The sequence below is a fragment of the Hylobates moloch genome, unplaced genomic scaffold, assembly GCF_009828535.3.
Source record: "Hylobates moloch isolate HMO894 unplaced genomic scaffold, HMol_V3 SCAFFOLD_6, whole genome shotgun sequence".
Lineage (NCBI taxonomy): Eukaryota > Metazoa > Chordata > Mammalia > Primates > Hylobatidae > Hylobates > Hylobates moloch.
In genome coordinates this window covers 80,864,675-80,886,725 of record NW_026652281.1, presented here as the reverse complement: position 1 = coordinate 80,886,725, position 22,051 = coordinate 80,864,675, and the positions used below count along the sequence as shown (strand labels likewise).

General features: G+C 48.7%; 1 protein-coding gene across 1 annotated transcript; it reads left to right on the top strand.

The window, feature by feature from the left end:
- Positions 1 to 19,755: 19,755 nt before the first annotated feature.
- Positions 19,756 to 20,875, top strand: ZG16 (zymogen granule protein 16). Its single transcript, XM_032155855.2, has 3 exons — positions 19,756 to 19,813; positions 19,997 to 20,129; positions 20,560 to 20,875. The coding sequence occupies exons 1-3, from the start codon at positions 19,756 to 19,758 to the stop codon at positions 20,873 to 20,875; spliced, it is 507 nt and encodes a 168-aa protein (XP_032011746.1).
- The last annotated feature ends 1,176 nt before the right edge of the window (positions 20,876 to 22,051 follow it).

The following is a 22,051-nucleotide window of genomic DNA, read 5'->3' as shown; positions in this document are numbered from 1 at the left end:
CAGCTAATTTTTGTATTTTTAGTAGAGACGGGGTTTCACCATGTTGTCCAGGATGGTCCTGATGTCTTGACCTCATGATCCACCTGCCTCGGCCTCCCAAAGTGCTGAGATTACAGGCGTGAACCACTGCGCCCAGCCAAAATATTGTTTTAAATTAGCCAGATGTGGTGGCACACACCTGTATTCCCAGCTACTTTGGAGGCTGAGGTGGGAGCATCACTTGAGCCCAGGAGTTTGAGGCTGCAGGGAGCTATGATCGCACCAGCGTACTCCAGCCTGGGCAACAGAGCAAGACCCTGTCTCAAAAAAAAAAAAAACAAAATAGTTATGCTCCTTGGAGTTGTGTCCTTGGCACTCTTGGTTCCTGAGTCTATATGGTGGGTTTTTGTTTGTTTGTTTTTGAGATAGAGTCTCACTCTGTTGCTGAGGCTGGAGTGCAGTGGCTCTGTGTCAGTTCGCTGAAACCTCCGTCTCCTGGGTTCAAGCAATTCTCCTGCCTCAGCCTCCCGAGTAGCTGGGATTACAGGCACCTACCACCACACCCGACTAGTTTTTACATTTTTAGTAGAGATGGGGTTTCACCATGTTAGCCAGGCTGGTCTTGAACTCCTGACCTCAGGTGATCCACCCACCTCGGCCCCTCAAAGTGCTGGGATTACAGGCGTGAGCCACCACACCTGGCCTACATGGTGGTTTTAAAACATGTTTGCAAAATTTTTAACACTCCTCCTATTGAAAATATTAAGTCTAATTCCCCTCCTCTTGAATATGGGCTGGCCTTAGTGACTGAATCCTCACAAGTAGAATGCATCAGGAGTGTCACACTGTAACTTCCAAGGCTAGGTTGAAAATATAAAAGGGGCAAAGCTCTCTTTCCTCTGTCTCTTTCTTTCTCTTTCTCTCTATCCCCACCCTTTTCCCTCTCCTCCCTGTACTCACCTTTGGAACCCAGCCACCATCAAGTCCAACACACATGCAGGTGCCCTGGTTAAAGTCCTAGCTAGGGTCCCAAGTGACAGCCAGCATCAACTATAACATGTAAAGGAGCCAGTCTTCAGATGATTCCAGCCTCAGCCTTCAGGCCACTCAGCTGGTGCCAAATAGAGTAGGGATGAGCTGTGCCCCACGGAGCCCTGCCCAGTGCAAATTGTGAGAAAGATAAGTATTGCTATCTGAGGTCATTACGTTTGGGGGTGGTTTATGGCATAGAAATTGGTAATTGGAGCACTCGACTTCAAGGGTTCTCACCAGGTGTGTGAGGGTGAGGGTGGCCCTACTGAGTGAGTGGCCTGTGGGGGCTGGTCATATTTCATCCCTAGGCTCTCCTGACCTGGCTCTGCCAGATTCTTACACGGATGAGGGCCTGGAGTGGGGAGGAGGAGAGGGAGTGCAGCAGCAGCAAGGGCATGGAATTGGCTGAGAAATTCCACAGGAGGCCAGATGCAGTGGCTCACACCTGTAATTCTAGCACTTTGGGAGGCCGAGGCAGGTAGATCTGAGGTCAGGAGTTTGAGACCAGCCTGGCCAACATGGCCAAACTCTGTTTCTACTAAAAATACAAAAATAATTAGGCAGGCGTGGTGGTGGGTGCCTATAATCCCATCTACTACCCGGGAGACTGAGGCAGGAGAACTGCTTGAACCTGGGGGGCGGAGATTGCACCAAGATTGCACCACTGAACTCCAGCCTGGGCGAAAGAGAAACTCCGTCTCATAAAAAAAAAAAAAAAAAAAAAAAGAGGCCAGGCATGGTGGCCCATGTCTGTAATCCCAGCACTTTGGAAGGCCAAGTCGGGCGGATCACTTGAGGTCAGGAGTTCAAGATCAGCCTGGCCAACATGGTGAAACCCCCGTCTCTAATAAAAATACAAAAATTACCTGGGTGTCATGGTGCTGGCCTGTAATCCCAGCTGCTCTGTAGACTGAGGCAGGAGAATCGCTTGAACTTGGGAGGCGGAGGTTGCAGTGAGCGGAGATAGCGCCACCGCACTCCAGGCCAGCGGACAGAGCCAGACTCTGTCTCAAAAATTAAAAAAAAAAAAAAAAAAAAAAGAAACTAGGAAACTGGCAGGAGCTGTTTCTGTGTCCTAAAAGGATAAGGTGGAAAAACCGGCAGGCCAGCAGATGGCCAAAAAAGCCATCCCTAGCTGCCCTCATTGCTCATTAGCGTAAGACACTCTCACCAGCGCCATGACAGTTTACAAATGCCATGGCAATGACCCAGAGACTATTGCCATTTCCATACAATGACCCAGAAATTACCACCCCTTTCCTAGAAAGTTCCGAATAACTTGCCTCTTGATTTGCATTAACCCACCCCTTAATTTGCATGCAATTGAAAGTGGATATAAATACAGTTGCCACCAACCCACAAGCCTGGTTCTGGGCACCCTGCCTATGAGTTAGCCTTGCTCAGCAAGGAGCAGCTCCAGTTCGATAAAAGATTGCTGAAGATTGGCCAGGCGCGATGGCTCTCGCCTGTAATCCCAGCACTTTGGGAGGCTGAGGTGGGCAGATCATGAGGTCAGGGGATCGAGACTATCCTGGCTAACATGGTGAAACCCCATCTCTACTAAAAATACAAAAAAACATTAGTTAGGTGTGGTGGCAGGCGCCTGTAGTCCCAGCTACTCGGGAGGTGTCCCAGCTACTTGGGAGGCTGAGGCAGGAGAATGGCGTGAACCCGGGAGGCCGAGCTTGCAGTGAGCTGAGATCACGCCACTGCACTCCAGCCTGGGGCGACAGAGCGAGACTCTGTCTCAAAAAAAAAAAAAAGATTGCTGAAGATTTCACCCCTGAATTCTTTTCTGGGCAAAGCCAAGGACCCTCTTGGGCTAAGCCCCAGTTTTAGGGATTGCTTGCCTGCCTGCATTTATTCCAGAAAGCTCTGTTGGACATTGCTGATGGGTAGGACCTTGGGCACTATGCAGAGTGTGGTCTTAGAATCAGCAACATCAAGGCCAGGTGTGCTGGCTCATGCCTGTAATCCCAACACTTTGGGAGGCTGGGTGGATTACCTGAGGTCAGAAGTTCAAGACCAGCCTGGCCAATATGATGAAACCCCGTCTCTATTAAAAATACAAAAAAATTAGCCGGACGTGGTAGCAGGCGCCTGTAATCCCAGCCATTTGGGAGGCTAAGGCAGGAGAATCGCTTGAACATGGGAAACAGAGGTTGCAGTGAGCCAAGATGGCACCATTGCACTCTGGCCTGGGCGGCAAGAGCGAAACTCTGGGTCACACACACATACACAAAAAAAGGAATCAGCAACATCAGGATCTCCTACCCCCTGCCCCTGGCAATTACCCATCTGCTTTCTGTCCCTGTGGCTGTATCTATTCTAGATGTTTCACGTGAGTGGAATCATGCCCTGTAATCCTTTGTGCCTGGCTGGGTTCCAGTGGCCTGATGCTTCATGGTTCACCCATGCCACTGCACTGCTCCTTGTCCATGGCATGGATGGACTGCATTTTGTTTATTCATTAGTTGATGGATATGTGGGTTGTTTCCACTTTTTCGCTGTTACAAGTAATGCTGCTATGAAAATTGATGTTCCAGTTTTTGTGTGGACATATATTTTCAGTTTATCTTGGGTGTATACCCAGGAGTAGAATGCTGGGTCATATGGTAAATCTATGTTTAACTTTTTGAGGAACTGTGGGTGGCCCAATTTACAACTGCTAAGTTCATCCACTTCTTACTTTCTCCACGGAACTCACACTTCTATAGCAGTGATAGCTTTCACACCTCCCTCGTCCACACTGTTAAACACTACCACAAACCAGGCTACTGGGAAAAGCCTGGAGGCCACCAGCCTCCTGCAAGAAAAGCACCAGCAGGCTGGGCGCAGTGGTTCACACCTGTAATCCTAGCACTTTGGGAGGCGGAGGCACGCAGGTCACCTGAGGTCAGGGGTTTGACATCAGCCTGCCCAACATGGCAAAACCCTGTCTCTACTAAAAATACAAAAGTTAGCCGGCCATGGTGGTGGGCACCTGTTATCCCAGCTACTCGGGAGGCTGAGGCAGAAGAATTGTTTTAACCTGGGAGATGGAGGTTGCAGTGAGCCAAGATCGCATCACTGCATTCCAGCCTGGGTGACAGAGCAAGACTCCCTCTCTCTAAAAAAAAAAAAAAAAAAAAAAAAGGAAAAAGGAAAAGCACCAACACAGGTGACGCAGGTCCTCCAGGAGACCGTGTCTGGTTCTCTTCCTGCCATACTCATGCCACTCATGCTGCTGAAGCCAAAACACCTCCTCCTATGTGACCAGAATTCTGGGTCATTTTGTTGCTTTCTTTCTTTTTTTAAATTAAAGAAAAAATTGTTTTTAGACACATGATCTCCCTATGTTGCCCAGGCTGGTCTCAAACTCCTGGGCTCAAGCAATCGTCCTGCCTCAGCCTCCCAAAGTGTTGGGATTACAGGCTTAAGCCACCAAACTAGACCTTTTTTTGTTTTTATTTTTTAGGGACAAGGTCTTGCTCTGCTACCCAAACCAGAGTGCAGTGGTATGATCTCGGCTCACTGCAGCCTTAACCTTCTAGGCTCAAGTGATCCTTCCACCTCAGCCTCCCAAAGTGCTGGGATTACAGGCGTGAGCCACCACACTAGACCTCCTTTTTGTTTTATTTTTTAGGGACAAGGTCTTGCTCTGTCACCCAGGCCAGAGTGCAGTGGCATGATCTCAACTCACTGCAGCCTCAACCTCCTAGACTCAAGTGATCCTCCCACCTCAGCCTCCCGAAGTGCTGGGATTACAGGCATGAGCCACTGTACCTGGCCAGAGCAGAATCTGAACCCCGATCCGACCATCTCCAAAGTCCCTCCATCCACTGAATGAATTACTTACCAAGTATGTTAATCCCATGAGACTTTTTTTTTTTTTGAGACAGAGTCTCACTGTGTTACCCAGGGTGGAGTGCAATGGCATGATCTCGGCTCACTGCAACCTCCGCCTCCCAGGTTCAAGTGATTCTCCTGCCTCAGGCTTGCAAGTAGCTGAGAAGATTACAGGCGCCCGCCACCACACCCAGCTAATTTTTTTGTATTTTTAGTAGAGACAGGGTTCCACCATGTTGGCCAGGGTGGTCATGAACTCCTGACCTCAGGTGATCCACCTGCCACGGCCTCCCAATGTGCTGGAATTACAGATGTGAGCCACCACGCTTGGCCCCATGAGACATTTAAATCTTCAAGAAGAGGGTCCAGGGCTTCCTGTTGATCTTCTCATTACCCTCGCCCCTCTGCAGGGGGTCCTAACGCAGCTAAGAGTTCCAGCCTTACTCAGGGGCTTCTTGCTGTCAGCACGGAACAAAGTCAGAGCTGAGATCAGGAGAGTTCCGTCACTGGCCCAGACTGGCCAGGTCTCTCCTGTCCTTGGCTGTCAAGATTCCAAACTTGAGAGGTGAGAAAAACAATGGGAATGAGTTAGAAAGGTCCCAAGTGCCACCTTTCTGAAGGAATTCCGGGGTGGAACAAGCTGGGTTTTGCAGCCAGTTAGCCCTAAAATTAAATCTGAGCTTCTCTGTTTAATAGCTGTGAGACTCTTAGCAACTACTTAATTTGGGTCTGAATTTCTATTTTTCACTAATTCCCAGTGTGAATAGCTGTCGGGGGATAATATTTATTTATTTTTATTTAATTTAATTAATTTATTTATTTTTGAGACAGAGTCTCCCTTTGTTGCCCAGGCTGGAGTGCAGTGGCGCAATCTCGGCTCACTACAACCTCCGTCTCCCGGGTTTGAGAGATTCTCCTACCTCAGCCTCCCAAGTAGCTGGAATAACAGGCGTGTGCCACCACGCCTGGCTAACTTTTGTATTTTTAGTAGAGATGGGGTTTCACCATGTTGGCCAGGCTGGTCTCGAACTCCTGACCTCAAGTGATCCACCTGCCTTGGCCTCCCAAAGTGCTGGGATTACAGGCGTGAGCCACTGCACCCGGCCTGGATAATACTAGTTTAGATAAACCACTTCATAAAGTGGGTACGCAATGCTTTCTTTCCTCTCACCTTGACCCAGCATTGCTTGTCATCTCTGAAAGACCACAAAGGGACCCGCTCCTCCACTTCAGGGACCCACTTGAAACCTGGTCACCATCCAGGCTTGCTCTGCCTTGGCCATCACATTCCCTGGGCACCAAGCTTCTCTTTTCTCCCGCTGCACCTGCCAGCCCATCTGACAGCACTGGATCCTGCAACCTGGAGTCCGTTTGGACTCACCTGCCCTGACCTTACTTGGCTTCTTCTGTAATGTTCACTTTATCGACTGCTTTTGCCAACCTGGTCTGTCGGCCACACCCTACCCATAAATCTTCTACCTTGGATCTATACAACTGCCTCCTTTTTTTCCTGTCCCCAGGGTAGTGAGCCCTCCAGGGCCTGCAGCCCCAGCTGTCCTGATCCTTTTCTCCTGAAGCAAAGGAAGATGTGTTCATTGTGTACCCACTGCTGATCTTTCTCCTCTGTCCAAACATCTCCAGTCCTGTGCTACTGTCCTGGACATAATTGTTTCTTTCGTTTTTTTGTTCTTTTTTTTTTTGACACAGAGTCTCACTCGGTAGCTCAGGCTGGAGTGCAGTGACGTGATCTTGGCTCACTGCAAACTCCACTTCCCAGGTTCACGTGATTCTCTTGCCTCAGCCTCCCAAGTAGCTGGAATTACAGGCATGCACCACCTCACCTGGCTAATTTTTGTATTTTTAGTACAGACAGGTTTTCACCATGTTGGCCAGGCTGGTCTCAAACTCCTGACCTCTGGTGATCCACCCACCTTGGCCTCCCAAAGTGCTGGGATTACAGGTATGAGCCACCATGCCCAGCCTGCCCCGGCCATATTAGATTCTTTGTCTTCTATGTCCCTGACAATTGGCTAAGCACATTTTAATATGTCTTGTCTTTTTTTTTTTTTTTTTTTGAACAGAGTCTTGTTCTATTGTCCAGGCTGGAGTGCAGTGGTACAGTAGCGGCTCATAGCAACCTCTGCCTCCCGGGTTCAAGCAATTCTCCCTGCCTCAGCCTCCCAAGTAGCTGGGATTACAGGCTCCTGCCATCATGCCTGACTAATTTTTGTATTTTTAGTAGAGACGGGGTTTTACCATGTTGGTCAGGCTAGTCTTGAACTCCTGACCTCAGGTGATTCGCCTGCCTTGGCCTCCCAAAGTGCTGGGATTACAAGTGTGAGCCACCACTCCTGGCCCTAACCTGATGTTTTTATCAGCATCTATAAGATAAGGCTTCAGGAACTGGTAGATTCTGCAGGAGTAACATGGGGTGCCCATAGAGAAGGGGCCCTCTTATGACCACAGCATTTATCATAACCTGTGTAATGGGCATATTCAGTGGGTGAATATTCCTGTCACCACAAAGCCAGTTGCACATTACTTGTATACAAAGCATATCAGCTGCTTCATCAGGGGTGCTCCAATTGGTGTTTATAGGGGAAGTTGGGCAGTTCCCTTCTGAGGGTAAATATATGTGTTGTTTTTTTTTTTTGGAGACAGGGTCTCACATTGTCACCCAGGCTGGAGTACAGTGGTGCAATCACAGCTCACTGCAGCCTCAACCTCCCAGGCTCAAGCAATCTTCCCACCTCAGCCTCCTAAGTAGCTGGGACTACAGGGGCTCACCACCATGCTCAGCTAATTTTTTTATTTCTTGTTGAGATGGGATTTCACCATGTTGCCCAAGCTGGTCTTGAACTCCTAAGCTCAAGTGATCCACCCACCTCAGCCTCCTAAAATGCTAGGATTACAGGCGTGAGCCACTGTACCTGGCCAACACACTTAGCAGTGGCTTTTATCCAGTCCACCAGGCTATGAGCATGGTGGAGCTTCATGAATATTCATAGGTCCTCTTATAACCTGTTGAATACGTACACCTTGTCAACCCATTCAGCATAAATTCCTGTCTCATCTTTCTCTCCCTCAAAATGATCTATGCCAGAGGCTACACTTCCCAGCCTGTCAAGATGGCCACGCTACCACCGCAACCCCTGATAAGAAATAATGTCTCCTCTCCAAATTTGTAGATCTCCGTGTTTGTTTGTTTTTCCTGAGATGGAGTCACAACTCTGTCCCCCAGACTAGAGTGCAGTGGCAAAATCTCGGCTCACTGCAACCTCCGACTCCCAGGTTCAAGCCATTCTCCTGCCTCAGCTTCCCAAGTAGCTGGGACTACAGGCACCCACCACCATGCCCAGCAAATTTTTGTATTTTTGGTAGAGACAGGGTTTCACCATGTTGGCAGGCTGGTCTCAAATTCCTGACCTCAAGTGATCTGCCTGCCTTGGCCTCCCAAAGTGCTGGGATTACAGGCATGAGCCACCGTGCCTGGCCAGATCTCCGGATTTTAAGTTGATGCCTTAGAATATCACATTATCATATGTTCTAGACAGTGATCACTCTTCTGAGGAGGAAAACTAATAAAGGGAACAAAGGGGGAATAAATTAAACAAAGGTCAAAACCAAAGGATTGCAGTTGCAAAGCAATTCAGTAGATGTGGAAATTGTGAAGCAAAAACTCCAAAGTTAAAGTTACCATGTAAATTACACCACAATAAAAACAAACAAAAAACAGAAAATTAAAACCAGGAGCTTCGGTTGTCCAAATCAACGTACACAAAATTCTTCTTCCAGTCTTACGATGCATTTGGCGAGATCTCCAGTATCTACTCAAGATAACCCATGAAATATAGCTAATGGTAGGTGAGTAAGATAAAGGCTGTCCAGATCTTTATCTGAAAGAGGCCGAAAGAAAGACCAGAGTATTTCGTGAAAATCTGAAGGGAGAATAAACATTTCACTCACTACCTACCACATGCCAGGCCTGTACCAAGAGGTTGACAAAAATTGGTGGGTCTTATTATCTCCAATTTACAGATGAAAAAAACTGAAGCTCCAGGCCAGGTGCGGTGGCTCATGCTTGTAATCCCAGCACTTTGGGAGGCCAAGGCAGGCGGATCACAAGGTTAGGAGTTGGAGACCAGCCTGGCCAATATGGTGAAACCTCTTCTCTACTAAAAATACAAAAATTAGCCAGATGTGGTGGCACTTGCCTGTAGTCCCAGCTACTCGGGAGGCTGAGGCAGAAGAATAGCTTGAACCAGGGAGGCGGGGGTTGCAGTGAGCCGAGATCACGCCACTGCCCTCCAGCCTGGGCAACAGAGCGAGACTCCATCTCAAAAAAAAACAAAAAACAAAAACTGAAGCTCAGTGGGTTACATGGTAGGTAAGGGCTGGAGCCAAGTGTTAAACTCATGTATCTGTTAAAATAAAAACTTAAGACAAATTAAATTTAGGAGAGTTTAATTGAGCAAAGAACAATTCACGAATCAGGCAGCTCCCTGAACCAGCATAGGTTCAGAGAAACTCTGGCGCTGCCATATGGTTGGATAATAATTACAGACGGAAAAAAGAAAGTGACATACAGAAAATGGAGATGAGGTACAGAAATAGCCAGATTGGTTAAGGTGTGGCACTTGCCTTATTTGAACATGGATTGAACAGTTGGCCACTTGTGATTGGCCAAAACTCTGTGATTGGTATAAGAGAAGGTTATAGCCTATTTACATGTCCAGTTAGGCCACTAGGTGAGGAGAAACCTTTAGGCCTAAATTAAAATATGTAAGGAGGCAGCTTTAGGCTAAACTTAATTTAACAATTCTTTTGACCATGCACGGTGGCTCATGCCTGTAATCTCAGCACTTTGGAAGGCCAAGGCAGGCGGATCACCTGAGGTCAGGAGTTCGAGACCAGCCTGGCCAACATGGTGAAACCCCATCGCTACTAAAAATACAAAATTTAGCTGGGTATTGTGGCAGGTGCCTATAATCCCAGCTACTTGGGAGGCTGAGGCACAAGAATGGATTGAACCCAGGAGGTGGAGGTTGCAGTGAGCAGAGATTGTGCCACTGAACTCCAGCCTGGGCGATAGAGCTAAGCTCAGTCTCAAAAACACAAAACAAAACAAAGAAAACCAATTATCTCTTCTGGGCCAACTTTCAATTTTGAGAGACTGATAAAAACTTTAGGCATTGATGTCACTCTGTCACCATCATGAATGGACTTTTTTGGTCTAAAATCCCACTGGGAAACAGAGCACTGGGTGTTGTAAGGTGGGAATAAGGAAATAGAGCAATAGGAAAAAACCTCGTTATTCCAGGTTACTTTTTTGGGATGGGTTGGAGCAGAGGGGAGTTTCTTATTATGCTGGAATTTGTTTTCAGGAGGAAAAACCTGGTCTGTTTTGGGGTCTCTCTGCTTTCTTTGAAGTTTCAGTTTGATTATGTAGCATTTAGCATGGGTGACTCCATTTTGGTTTGGTCTTTTGGGGTCTAGCTCAGGAGCTCAGGCCAGAAAAACAGCCTCCCATAACTTTACTTAACATCTCTTTATAACATTTGTCCACAAATGCTTGGTACATGGCTATAGGTTTCTGGCTTAAAAAATGATTAACAATGTACCCTTACCTACCCTGAATCTGAGCCCCTGCGGCCTCTCTCATACTACTGTGGCCACCCAAGCTGCCCTGAGGTTTCCCAACCAAGGTGGCTCACATCTGTATTCCCAGCACTTGGGAGGCTGACGTGGGAGGATCACTTGAGCCCAGGAGTTCAAGCCAGCCTGAGCAACACAGTGAGACTTCATCTCTACAAAAAGTAAAAATGCAAAAATTTGCTGGGGGTGGTCCCAGATACTTGGGAGGCTGAGGTGGACGGATCAACAGAGCCCAGGAAGTCGAGGCTACAGTGAGCTGTAATAGTGGCACTGCACTCCAGCCTGAGGTACAGAGTGAGACCCTGTCTCAAAAAAGAAAAAAATAAATAAAAGTGAATAAGAAAGCAAACCCATTACCAACCCTGCAAGAAGAGAGACAGAGAGGTGAGGAAAGACAAAGGAGGAACGGTTCATAGAAGTCTCGTTGTAGCCTGGACCCAAGGTGCTATATTCACTGGACAATCATCCATGGATGCTTACTCTGTACCAGGTGTGATGCCAGATGCTGGGAATTTGGAGATGACTGAGCCATGGCCCCTGCCTTAGAATGAGCTCTCAGTTTAGTGGAGAAGGCTTACATGTAAACAGATAAATTACAGTGCAGGGTAATTAGAACCATAACAGAGTAATGTAGGAAACACACAGAAGCCAAAGAAAGGAATGATGAATTCTATTTGAAGAGGAGGAGCTGGGAGGAGAAGAGAGCTGAGGCCTTCCTGTGAGAAGGGTGGGTGGCGGTGGTCCCCTCTGAATAACCTGGAGGCTGCCATCCCCTTGGCAACCTGGTGAAGTCACTTCTGCCCATTACACTTTAATCATTGGAGCAACTAAGAGTGAACAGAAAAGCAGCGCTCATGCCATCAGACCCTTCGTCCAAATGAAAACATGCACAGCATGCACCAAGGCCCAGTGTATAAATAGGAAGCAGATAATGTTTTTTTCTTAGGAAACAGATCTCCCACTGTTTGGAAATATATTTTGAAACTTTTTTTTTTTTTTGAGACAGAGTTTCACTCTTGTCACCCAGGCTGGAGTACAATGGCGTGCTCTTAGCTCACTGCAAACTCCACCTCCTGGGTTCAAGCTATTTTCCTGCCTCAGCCTCCCAAGTAGCTGGGATTATAGGTGCCTGCCACCACGTCTGGCTAATTTTTGTATTTTTAGTAGAGACAGGGTTTCACCATGTTTGCCAGGCTGGTCTCAAACTGTTGACCTCAAGTGATCTGCCAGCCTCAGCCTCCCAAAGTGGTGGGATTACAGGTGTGAGCCACCGCAACCGGCCAAAACATTTTTATTATTTTATTTTTATTTATTTATTTATTTGAGACCTGGTCTTACTCTGTTGCCCAGGTTGGAGTGCAATGGCATGATCATAACTCTCTGCAGCCTCAAACTCCTGGGCTCAAGCAATCCTCCGACCTCAGTCCTCCAAGTACTGAGACTGCAGGTGTGCACCACTATGCCCAGCTAATTTTTTTTTTTTTGAGATGGAGTCTCGCTCTGTGGCCCAGGCTGGACTGCAATGGTGTGATTTCTGCTCACTGCAGCCTCTGCCTCCTGGGTTCAAGCCGTTCTTCTGCCTTATCCTCCCAAATAGCTGCAGCAGATTACAGACATCCACCACCATGCCTGGATAATTTTTGTATTTTTAGTAGAGACAAGGTTTCACCATGTTGGTCACACTGGTCTTGAACTTCTGACCTCAATGATCTGCCTGCCTTGGCCTATCCCAAAGTGCTGGGATTATAGGTATGAGCCACAGTGCTCAGCCCTCAAATAATTTTTTTAAATTAGTTTTTTAGTTTTTGTGGGGATGGGGGTGGGTCTTGCTATGTTGACCAGGCTGGTCTCAAACTCCTGGCCTCAAGCTATCGTCCTGCCTTGGCCTCCCAAATTGCTGGGATTACAGGCATGAGCCACAGGTGTCAGAAACCTTCTGGATGGGGGTGGAGAGGCAGATCCCCACCATAGATCTGAAATTGCATCAAAACTTTGAAAAGAGGGCAAAGCTGCTTCACCTGAGAGAGGGAGGAGCTTTCAGGGGAATTCTAGAGGAGAGGGGAGAAGGTCACACCACATCTGCCATGCCTGTCTCCACTCTTACCCTGCCCAAGTCCCTCCTCCACTTTATCAAAATCAGGAGAGAGCAATCCTTCTAAAATGCAAATATGAGCATGTACCCCTCTGTTCAAAACCCTTCCATGGCTCCCCTCACTGTGAGAAAAGAAGCCAAACTCCTCCAGGCCGGGCGTGGTGGGTCACGCCTGTAATCCCAGCACTTTGGGAGGCCGAGGCAGGCAGATCACGAGGTCAGGAGTTCGAGACCATCCTGCCAACATGGCGAAACCCCGTCTCTACTAAAAATACAAAAATTAGCTGTACGTGATAGCGCGTGCCTGTAATCTCACCTACTCGGGAGGCTGTGGCAGGAGAATCGCTTGAACCAGGGAGTCAGAGGTTGCAGTGAGCTGAGATTGCGCCACTGCACTCCAGCCTGGTGACAGAGTGAGACTCCATCTCCAAAAAAAAACCAAAAAGCCAAACTCCTGACCACACCTCCGAGGCCCTGCAACCTCTGCCCACTGGCTGCTGTCCAGGCCTCACGGGTCGGCTTCCCTCGTTTCCCTCCAGCCACCCTCCTCTCTTCATTATTTCCAAATTCATCACACTTCCAGCTCATTATCTATGGCAGATAACCTCATTATGGCAGAAAATAAGACTGAAGAATGTGACCAAACGTAGATAGACTTTTTCACAAGATAGTCAGTCTCTCGGGCTTATTCAAATTCCAAAGAGAATCATTTACAAGTTAATTCCTATCTCTCAGGTCCATTCATTTCTCCTTTTAAAATATTTTTTTATTTTTTTGTTTATTTATTTATTTTGAGACGGAGTCTCACTCTGTCACCCAGGCGGGAGTGCAATGGCATGATCATAACTCCCTGCAGCCTCAAACTCCTGGGCTCAAGCAATCCACCGACCTCAGTCCTCCAAGTACTGAGACTGCAGGTGTGCACCACTATGCCCAGCTAATTTTTTTTTTTTTTGAGACGGAGTCTCGCTCTGTGGCCCAGGCTGGACTGCAACGGTGCAATCTCTGCTCACTGCAGCCTCTGCCCCCTGCGTTCAAGCGATTCTCCTGCCTCAGCCTCCCGAGTAGCTGGGATTACAGGCACTCGCCACCATGCCCAGCTAATTTTTTTGTGTGTGTTTTTAGTAGAGATGGGGTTTCACCATTAGCCAGGATGGCCTTGATCTCCTGACCTCATGATTCGCCTGCCTCGGCCTCCCAAAGTGTTGGGATTACAGGCGTGAGCCACTGCGCCCGGCTATTTTTTTGAGACAGAGTTCTGCTTTTGTTGCCCAGGCTGAAGTGCAATGGTGCGATCTTGGCTCACTGCAACCTCCACCTCCCTAGTTAAAGCAATTCCCCTGCCTCAGCCTCCCAAGTAGCTGGGATTACATGCATGTGCCACAACACCTGGCTGATTTTTGTATTTTTTAGTAGACACGGGGTTTCACCATGTTGGTCAGGCTGATCTCGAACTCCTGACCTCAAGTGATCCATCCACCTCTGGCTCCCAAAGTGCTGGGATTACAGGTGTGAGCCATTGCACCTGGCCCCATTCATTTCCCTACAAAATCACATACTACCTCTCAACATTGCTGCACCCCCATTTCCCCTCCCCTGTGAAGAAGGCGGCTACATAAGCATCTGGACCACATTGGGTTATTAGGTCATCGTTCTCCTGTGGTTTCCTTGTGCTTGTCCATGTGACATAAATTTTGTACACCTTTTTCTCCTATTAATTTGCCAATTGTCAGTTCCTTTTCAGGGAGCCTTTATAGGGCTAGAGAGCAGAGAGGAAGCTTTCCCTTGGCCCTACAGCTCCTTGAGGTCGGCTGTTGATTCTTCCTCATTGCTGTCTCTTCAGCATCTAGAATGGTGCCTCCAATGTAGAGATGCTTGATAAACGTGTTGACCCGGGCACAGTGGCTCACGCCCGTAATCCTAGCACTTTGGGAGGCTGAGGGTGGATCAAGAGGTCAGAAGTTAGAAACAAGTCTCGCCAACATGGTGAAACCCCGTCTCTACTAAAAATACAAAAATTAGCAAGGCGTGATAGTGGATGCCTGTAATCCCAGCTACTTGGGAGGCTGAGGCAGGAGAATCGCCTGAACCTGGGAGGTGGAAGTTGCAGTGAGCCGAGAAAGGGCAGCAGAGCAAGACCCCATCTTGAAAAAAAAAATAAAAAACAAGCAAACAAAAACAAAAACAAACAAGAAAAACATGTGTTGAGTTGCTTTCTGTTGAGTGGCAGAAAGCTCTGGAAGGGCTCTGGACATTCACGCGTCTAGGCCCGGGTACAGGATGAGGTTTAAGGCAACTTCATCTAGAGTTTAAAAGGGGCAGGTAGGCCCACAGCTGGCAAGTGGGTTAAATGTAAAGTGGCTCAAACAGGATCTGATAAGGCAGAAGCAGAGATGGGGGCCTGTCGTCTCACTGCCTTCACGTTCTTCCTTCTGCCTCAGTCCCCATATCAGAGTGCGCCCTAGAGGTGCCAGCATTAGCGATAGGGCAGCTTTCCTTGTTTCTGGGATGGACAGAAAATGGGCCTTTTGACCCCTCCCACCATAGGAAAGCATCTCTTGCACTCTGGAGACTGAAGACTTGCTATAGTGGAACGAGGAGCAGTCTCCGGCAATGGAGGAGATGCTGGATCTCCATACAGGCAGGGTGGGTGCAACGGAGTGGAGCTGTGGCAAATGTGGGCGCCTCTGTCCTGAGGGTCCTGGATGTGTCATGCCTGGGAACATGAGGGCGTCCTTCCAAGGTGCCCACCTCGACCTCTCTGAGCTGCCATCTTTGACTTCCTGTGTTTCATCACAGACTAGGGGTGGTCTGTCCCTAAACAGAAGAAGACAGGCAAGGATTAGAGAGCAGAAAGAGCTAGAGAGAGCTTGGGAGAGATGTAGGGACAAGGGAAGAAGAGGCAGAAGGAAAAAGGCATGGAGAGAAGGAATATAAAGAAAAAACCTTAGGCCAGGCATTGTGGCTCATGCCTGTAATTCCTGCACTTTGGGAGGCCAAGGCGGGTGGATAACCTGAGGTCATTTCAAGACCAGCCTGGCCAACATGGTGAAACTCTATCTTTACTAAAAATACAAAAATTAGCCAGGCATGGTGGTGGGTGCCTGTAATTCTAGCTACTCGGGAGGCTGAAGCAGGAGAATCGCTTGAACCCTGGAGGCAGAGGTTGCAGTAAGCTGAGATTGGGCCACTGCACTCCAGCCTGGGCAACAGAGTGAGACTCTGTCTCAAAAAAAAAGAAAAAAAAAAGGCCGGATGTGGTGGCTCATGCCTGTAATCCTAGCACTTTGGGAGGCTGAGGAAGGTGGATCACAAGGTCAGGAGATTGAGACCATCCTGGCCAACATGGTGAAACCCCATCTCTAGTAAAATAGAAAAAATTATCTGGGTGTGGTGGTGTGCACCTGTAGTCCCAGCTACTCAGGAGGCTGAGGCAGGGGAATTGCTTGAACCCTGGAGGCAGATGTTGCAGTGAGTCGAGATCACGCCACTGCACTCCAGCCTGGCAACAGAGCAAGACTCCATCTAAAAAAAAAAAAAAAAAGAAAAAGAAAGAAAGAAAGAAAGAAAAATCCTCCCCAGAGCAGGGAAAGATGAAGACATAAAGGGAAGGAGAGTCACTGGGAAAGAGAGAGGGAGAGAGACACAAAACAAAATGGCTGGAATGAGATGAAAGTTATAGCAGCAGGATGTGCTGACACTGACCTTGGAGAAAAAGAGAGGGGAAGGGAGGAGTGAATGTGGCATCTTTGGTTGCTGTTCTGTTTCACTCCCAGAACTCACCACCCTGGATTCCCCCTCCATTTCCAGATCCTCAGGCCGGGATTGCCTTTGCTATCTGGGATGAGTCCTTGGCCCCAGATGGTAAACCTGTGAGGGGTGGGGTGCTCTGAATGCCTGACTAGTCATTTGTAATTGACAGCACTTATTCCAGCCCCTTCCAGTCCTCCATCCTTCCCTCTTCTTGGACCTCCTGATTCAGAGAGGTCAGAGGGCCAGTCCAGGAGGGGTCAGGCACTAGGTCCCTGGAGTCAGTCCTAGGGATTTTAGGCAGAGAGGAATCAGTCCTGAAAGTGAAGGGCATACAGAGAAAAAAAAATCTATGACATCACTCCTGGGGGTGTTACAGACCTAAGAAGGAAGCAATGGCCCTGGGTGGCCTACAGCCCCAGGAAGATTCAGCCATGGTATGGAATGAAGCCATGGCTTCATTCAAGCCAGGAGACTTGAGGGCCCAAAGCCCAGAATTACCCCCAGAGGAACATCTGTAGACCTTCGGATCCTCAGCTTTGCACTTCCCATTGGACTGACTCTGTTCCCTGTGGGGCAATAGGCATGTGTTCACTGTGCACCTGCAGCCCCAGTCATCATTCTCAGAGAGAAATGGTTTGGGAACGGTTTGGCATATTGGGGATAAATAGATGAGTGGAGAGAAAAAAAAATGTAGGCCAGGCGCGGTGGCTCACGCCTGTAATCACAGCACTTTGTGAGGCTGAGGCAGGCGGATCACGAGGTCAAGAGATCGAGACCATCCTGGCAAACATGGCAAAAGCCTGTCTCTACTAAAATTACAAAAATTAGCTGGGCGTGGTGGCGCACGCCTGTAATTCCAGCTACTCAGGAGGCTGAGGCAGGAGAATCGCTTGAAACCGGGAGGCAGACATTATAGTGAGCCAAGATCGCGCCACTGCCTTCCAGCCTGGGAGATAGAGCAAGACTCTGTCTCCAAAAAGAAGGAAAAAAAAAGCAATTACAGCAAAATATTAATCATAGTAGAATCTATACAGTGGTTATATGAGTGTTCACCACACAATTCTTTTTTTTTTCCCCCTTTTTTTGAGACTTGATGTTTCAATCATGGCTCACTGAACTTCAACCTCCTGGGCTCAAGTGATCCTCCTGCCTCAGCCTCCTGACTAGCTGGGACCACAGGTGTGTGCCACCATGCCTGGCTAATTGTTTTATTTTTTGTAGAGACAAGATCTCCCTATGTTGCCCACATTGGTCTTGAACTCCTGAGCTTAAGCAGTCCTCCTGCTTTGACCTCTCAAAGTGCTGGGATTACAGGCATGAGCCACTGCACCCAGCCTCACTATACATTTCTTTTTTTTTTTTTTTGAGATGGAGTCTCACTCTGTCGCCCAGGCTAGAGTGCAGTGGCGTGATCTCAGCTCACTGCAACCTCTGCCCCTCAGGTTCAAGTGATTCTCCTGCCTCAGCCTCCTGACTAGCTGGGATCACAGGCACCTGCCATCACGCTCAGCTACTTTTTGTATTTTTAGTACAGATGGGGTTTCACCATGTTGGCCAAGCTGGTCTCAAACTCCTGACCTCAGGTGATCCAGCTGCCTCAGCTTCTCAAAGTGTTGGATTACAGGTGTGAGCCACCGCACCCAGCCACTGTACAATTCTTTAAACTTTTATATGTGCTTTGATTTTTCATAATATTAGAAAAGGGAAACAAAAAAATTTCTGGCAAATAGTCAGCACTCCTAAGTATAAGATTTTGGGAATATATTCCCTTTCTGGGAGAATCCACATTTCGAATGCCTGGGAAGGGCTCTGTTTGTCCTGACAGATGGCAGATTTCAGGTGAGAGCACCTACCAAGCCTAGAGGTGATAAGCTACTTTGCCCACCCAGAGCTTCTGGTGGTGACCTTAAGTTTACTATGTTCTTCCTGGTATACGGCACTTGGCCCAGAGTGGACTCCACCTTGCCACCTGTCACCCAGGCTGGAGTGCAGTGGCGTGATCTTGTCTCACTGCAGCCTCAACGTCCTGGGATCAGGTGATCTTCCCCACCTCCCTCCTGATTAGTTGAGGCTACAGGTGCTCGTCACCATGCCCGGCTAATTTTTGTTTTTGTTTGTTGTTTTGGTAGAGATGGGGTCTCACACACTTGCCCAGGCTGAGCTAGAACTCCTGGCCTCAAGCGATCTGCCTCTGCCTCCCAAAGCATTGTAATGACAGGTGTGAGTCACCATGCCCAGCCAGGAACTCAGAGACTCTTACCCTATGCTGTAATATCTGTTGACTATGGGGGAGAGGCAGGATAAGGTGTTCCAGACCCTGCCTGACACCTGATCCGAAGAGGTTGCTCATGTTTGCTCAGGAGGTGAGGTTCACACAATAAAGGGCAGGGGGAGGGCTTGGACCTGGTATAAAACATCTGGAAGTTTCCAAGGGGCTGCTTTGCGTCTGAAACTGTCAGGTGAGGGGTGACAGAGATGCCTGAATCTGAGTTGGGGGAATTCAAATCTGAGCTGGCGAAGAGGATGCCTGGAAGGAATGGCAGGAAAGACTTGAGTTAATTGGGGCTTCTGGGTCTGCACTAATCTCAGGTGCAAAGCTGTCTAGGTCTCTGCTGAAGGACTGGGGACACCTAGGATGTTCAGGAGAATGGAAATGGCCAGATGTCTGTTAGTGGAGAAAATAATAGTGACACATAGACCAGGCACCTGGGGTCTAATATCTTGAGCTGGTCCCGACTCCTTCTGCAACTTCTCTGTCTGTCCTAGTTCCACCAGCACTGCTTGGATACTGGTGCTGGCACAGTCCCTTCTGTCACCAACTTTGCTCCCCAGGTGACATAGAGGCACCTCTAAAATGCTTCTTTCCTTGAGACCAGGTGGATGCCAGGGATTTAAAGCATGCTCTAGTTGCCCCATAAGCCAGGCCAATTCACCACGGATGGCGAGACTTTCTTTGCTCAGCCTCTGGGCTCGGCAAACTCAGCCATCTCTTTGCTTGGGAGAGGTCCTCTACTCCCTCCTTAGAAAACTCCTTTCCTGGCTATGGCCATACCAACCCAAATGTACCTGGGCTTGGTTGATTTCAGAAAACTTTTCTGCTTTATGCCAGGATGGAATAAGGCTTAATCCAGATAGTTAGGGTTCATCTTCAGGCTTGAGAGAAAAGAGGAGGGCTTGGCTACAGCCAGACCAGGGAGAGCTGGAGGGGTCAGGGACATAGAAGGTAGCACCAGGGAGGAACAGGACCACAGGCTATGGACAGTCATTTCTAAGCTCAAGACTGGGTCTGCTAGGTCTAAGTTGAAGGACGAAAAAGCCTTGGTCTGAGCTGCAGGTCAGGAGTGCCTGGGTCAATCAAGTCAACAAGGAAGAAGGTGAATCTTCATTTGCTCTTTTCTTCCCACTCCAGCCCCAGAATGTTGATAGTCACTCTCCTAGCCCTTCTCTGTGCCTCAGCCTCTACCGATGCTGCCAGTAAGTGAGATACCAGGAGCCTGGTAATGGGAACTTGGGAAGGCAGCCTTGGGCACTGCTGTTGGCCAAGGCTTTTGGAGGCTGGCTTGGGGTGGGGAGCTGAGTTGTGGGAGGAACAGGGGTGGTGCAGAGAAACTGAACTCCTGGAAGATTTCTCCCTCCAACTCCTGCTTGCCCCTCCAGTTCAGGCCAGGTCTTCCTCCTATAGTGGAGAGTATGGAGGTGGTGGTGGAAAGCGATTCTCTCATTCTGGCAACCAGCTGGACGGCCCCATCACTGCCCTCCGGGTCCGAGTCAACAAATACTACATCGTAGGGTAAGATTCTTTGAATTCCTGGCTGGGCGTGGTGGCTCACATCTGTCATTACAATGCTTTGGGAGGCAGAGGCAGATTGCTTGAGGCCAGGAGTTCTAGCTCAGCCTGGGCAAGATACCAAGACCCCATCTCTACCAAAGAAAAACAAAAAAATTAGCTGGGCATGGTGGTGAGTACCTGTAGCCTCAACTACTCAGGAGGGAGAGGCGGGAGGATTGCCTGAGCCCAGGATGTTGAGGCTGCAGTGAGCCAAGATCGTGCCACTGCACTCCAGCCTGGGTGACACAGTCTCTTTGTCGGCAAAATGAGTTGAAGTTCCCTGTAGGATCTTCCAGGGCTCACCCAGGCTTCACAGTCTGTAGGACTAGCTGCAGACTTGTCATCCCTATCATCACCTTTCTTTCTCCTTCCTTCCTCCCCTCTTCCTCAGTCTCCAGGTGCGCTATGGCACGGTGTGGAGTGACTATGTGGGTGGCCGCAACGGAGACCTGGAGGAGATCTTTCTGCACCCTGGGGAATCAGTGATCCAGGTTTCTGGGAAGTACAAGTCGTACCTGAAGAAGCTGGTATTTGTGACAGACAAGGGCCGCTATCTGCCTTTTGGGAAAGACAGTGGCACAAGTTTCAATGCCGTCCCCTTGCACCCCAACACCGTGCTCCGCTTCATCAGTGGCCGGTCTGGTTCCGTCATCGATGCCATTGGCCTGCACTGGGATGTTTACCCCAGTAGCTGCAGCAAATGCTGAGCCTCCTCTCCTTGGCAGGGGCACTGTGATGAGGAGTAAGAACTCAACTCCCTTATCACTAACCCCCATCCAAATGGCTCAATAAAAAAATATGGTTAAGGCTAGTGTGTGTGGGGGCATCTGTGGCTGGGATATCTGCCTCTTGACTCAGCCAGGGACGTGCAAATCTCACTTCTGGCTGGCTTTGGACATCTGTCTGGAAGAGTGGGAAGATGAGGGAGAGGTGTGTAATAATCCTGGGCTTTGTGCTATAATTTATCAAGAGGAGATGAGATTCTGGCTTGCATCAATGCTCTTCAAGGACAGCTCCTTAGAACATTGATCCAAACTGGAGTCATGGGTCTGAGGGGAAGGCCTAGTTGTGGCTTATACCAAAACCCCAGATGTCCCACTCTCCAGCTCTCCTCACCCCTAGTCCTCCCCTTGAGAAAGTGCTGAACTCACTTGCTGTGTGTGGGTGGCCAGGACCATTAGCCTTTGTTCTTTCCTGGAACCCACCTAACTCCTGAAACTTAGCTGAAGTCTGTGCCCGAGGACCCTGCCCTGTTACCAGGCCCAGTTCCTCCTCACCTCTACCCATGAGCCCGGGTGTCTTGCTAAGCCCTCTCAGATCTGGGATTCCTCCTTCCTCAGGAAGCCACCACCTTCTCAGCAGTGGAAACCCCGCCCACACTACGCTCTTAGGCTTTAGCCATCAGAAGGTTACAGTGGACTGGGGGAGGCTGACACTAGGCTGAACTCATTAAGGAATGAATGGGAGGTGAGAAAACACAGGCAGCAAGAATCGAGTGTTTCAAGAAGTTTGGCTCTAGTTTGCCAGAAATAGGCAAGTCAGTTATCGGGGGTGTAGGGAACAAGGGTTTTGTGTCTTTTTAAAATCCTAGACAGGAGAGTCATGAGCATGTTCACATGATAAAGAGGAAGAAAGAGAAAGAGGCTGGAGATTCTGAAAGATCACCGATGAGGTCTCAAAAGAGATGGAAGAGGATGGTTTATGCAGTTGGGGAAAGAAATTTTAAGAAGGGAAGAAAATTAAAACGAGTGAAGGTATACGTTAGTTTTGTGAAAGTTATCAGTATATGGCTGGGCACAGTGGCTCACACCTGTAATCCCAGCACTTTGGGAGGCCGAGGCAGGCGGATCATTTGAGGTCAGGAGTTGGAGACCAGCCTCCAA

What these genes read in the sequence shown, in the direction of transcription:
- ZG16 (XM_032155855.2), top strand. Translation starts at nt 19,756, where the DNA reads ATGTTGATAGTCACTCTCCTAGCCCTTCTCTGTGCCTCAGCCTCTACC. An exon ending in AGCCTCTACCGATGCTGCCA is followed by an intron (nt 19,814 to 19,996) that starts GTAAGTGAGATA and finishes TTGCCCCTCCAG; the next exon opens with TTCAGGCCAGGTCTTCCTCC. An exon ending in AACAAATACTACATCGTAGG is followed by an intron (nt 20,130 to 20,559) that starts GTAAGATTCTTT and finishes CCTCTTCCTCAG; the next exon opens with TCTCCAGGTGCGCTATGGCA.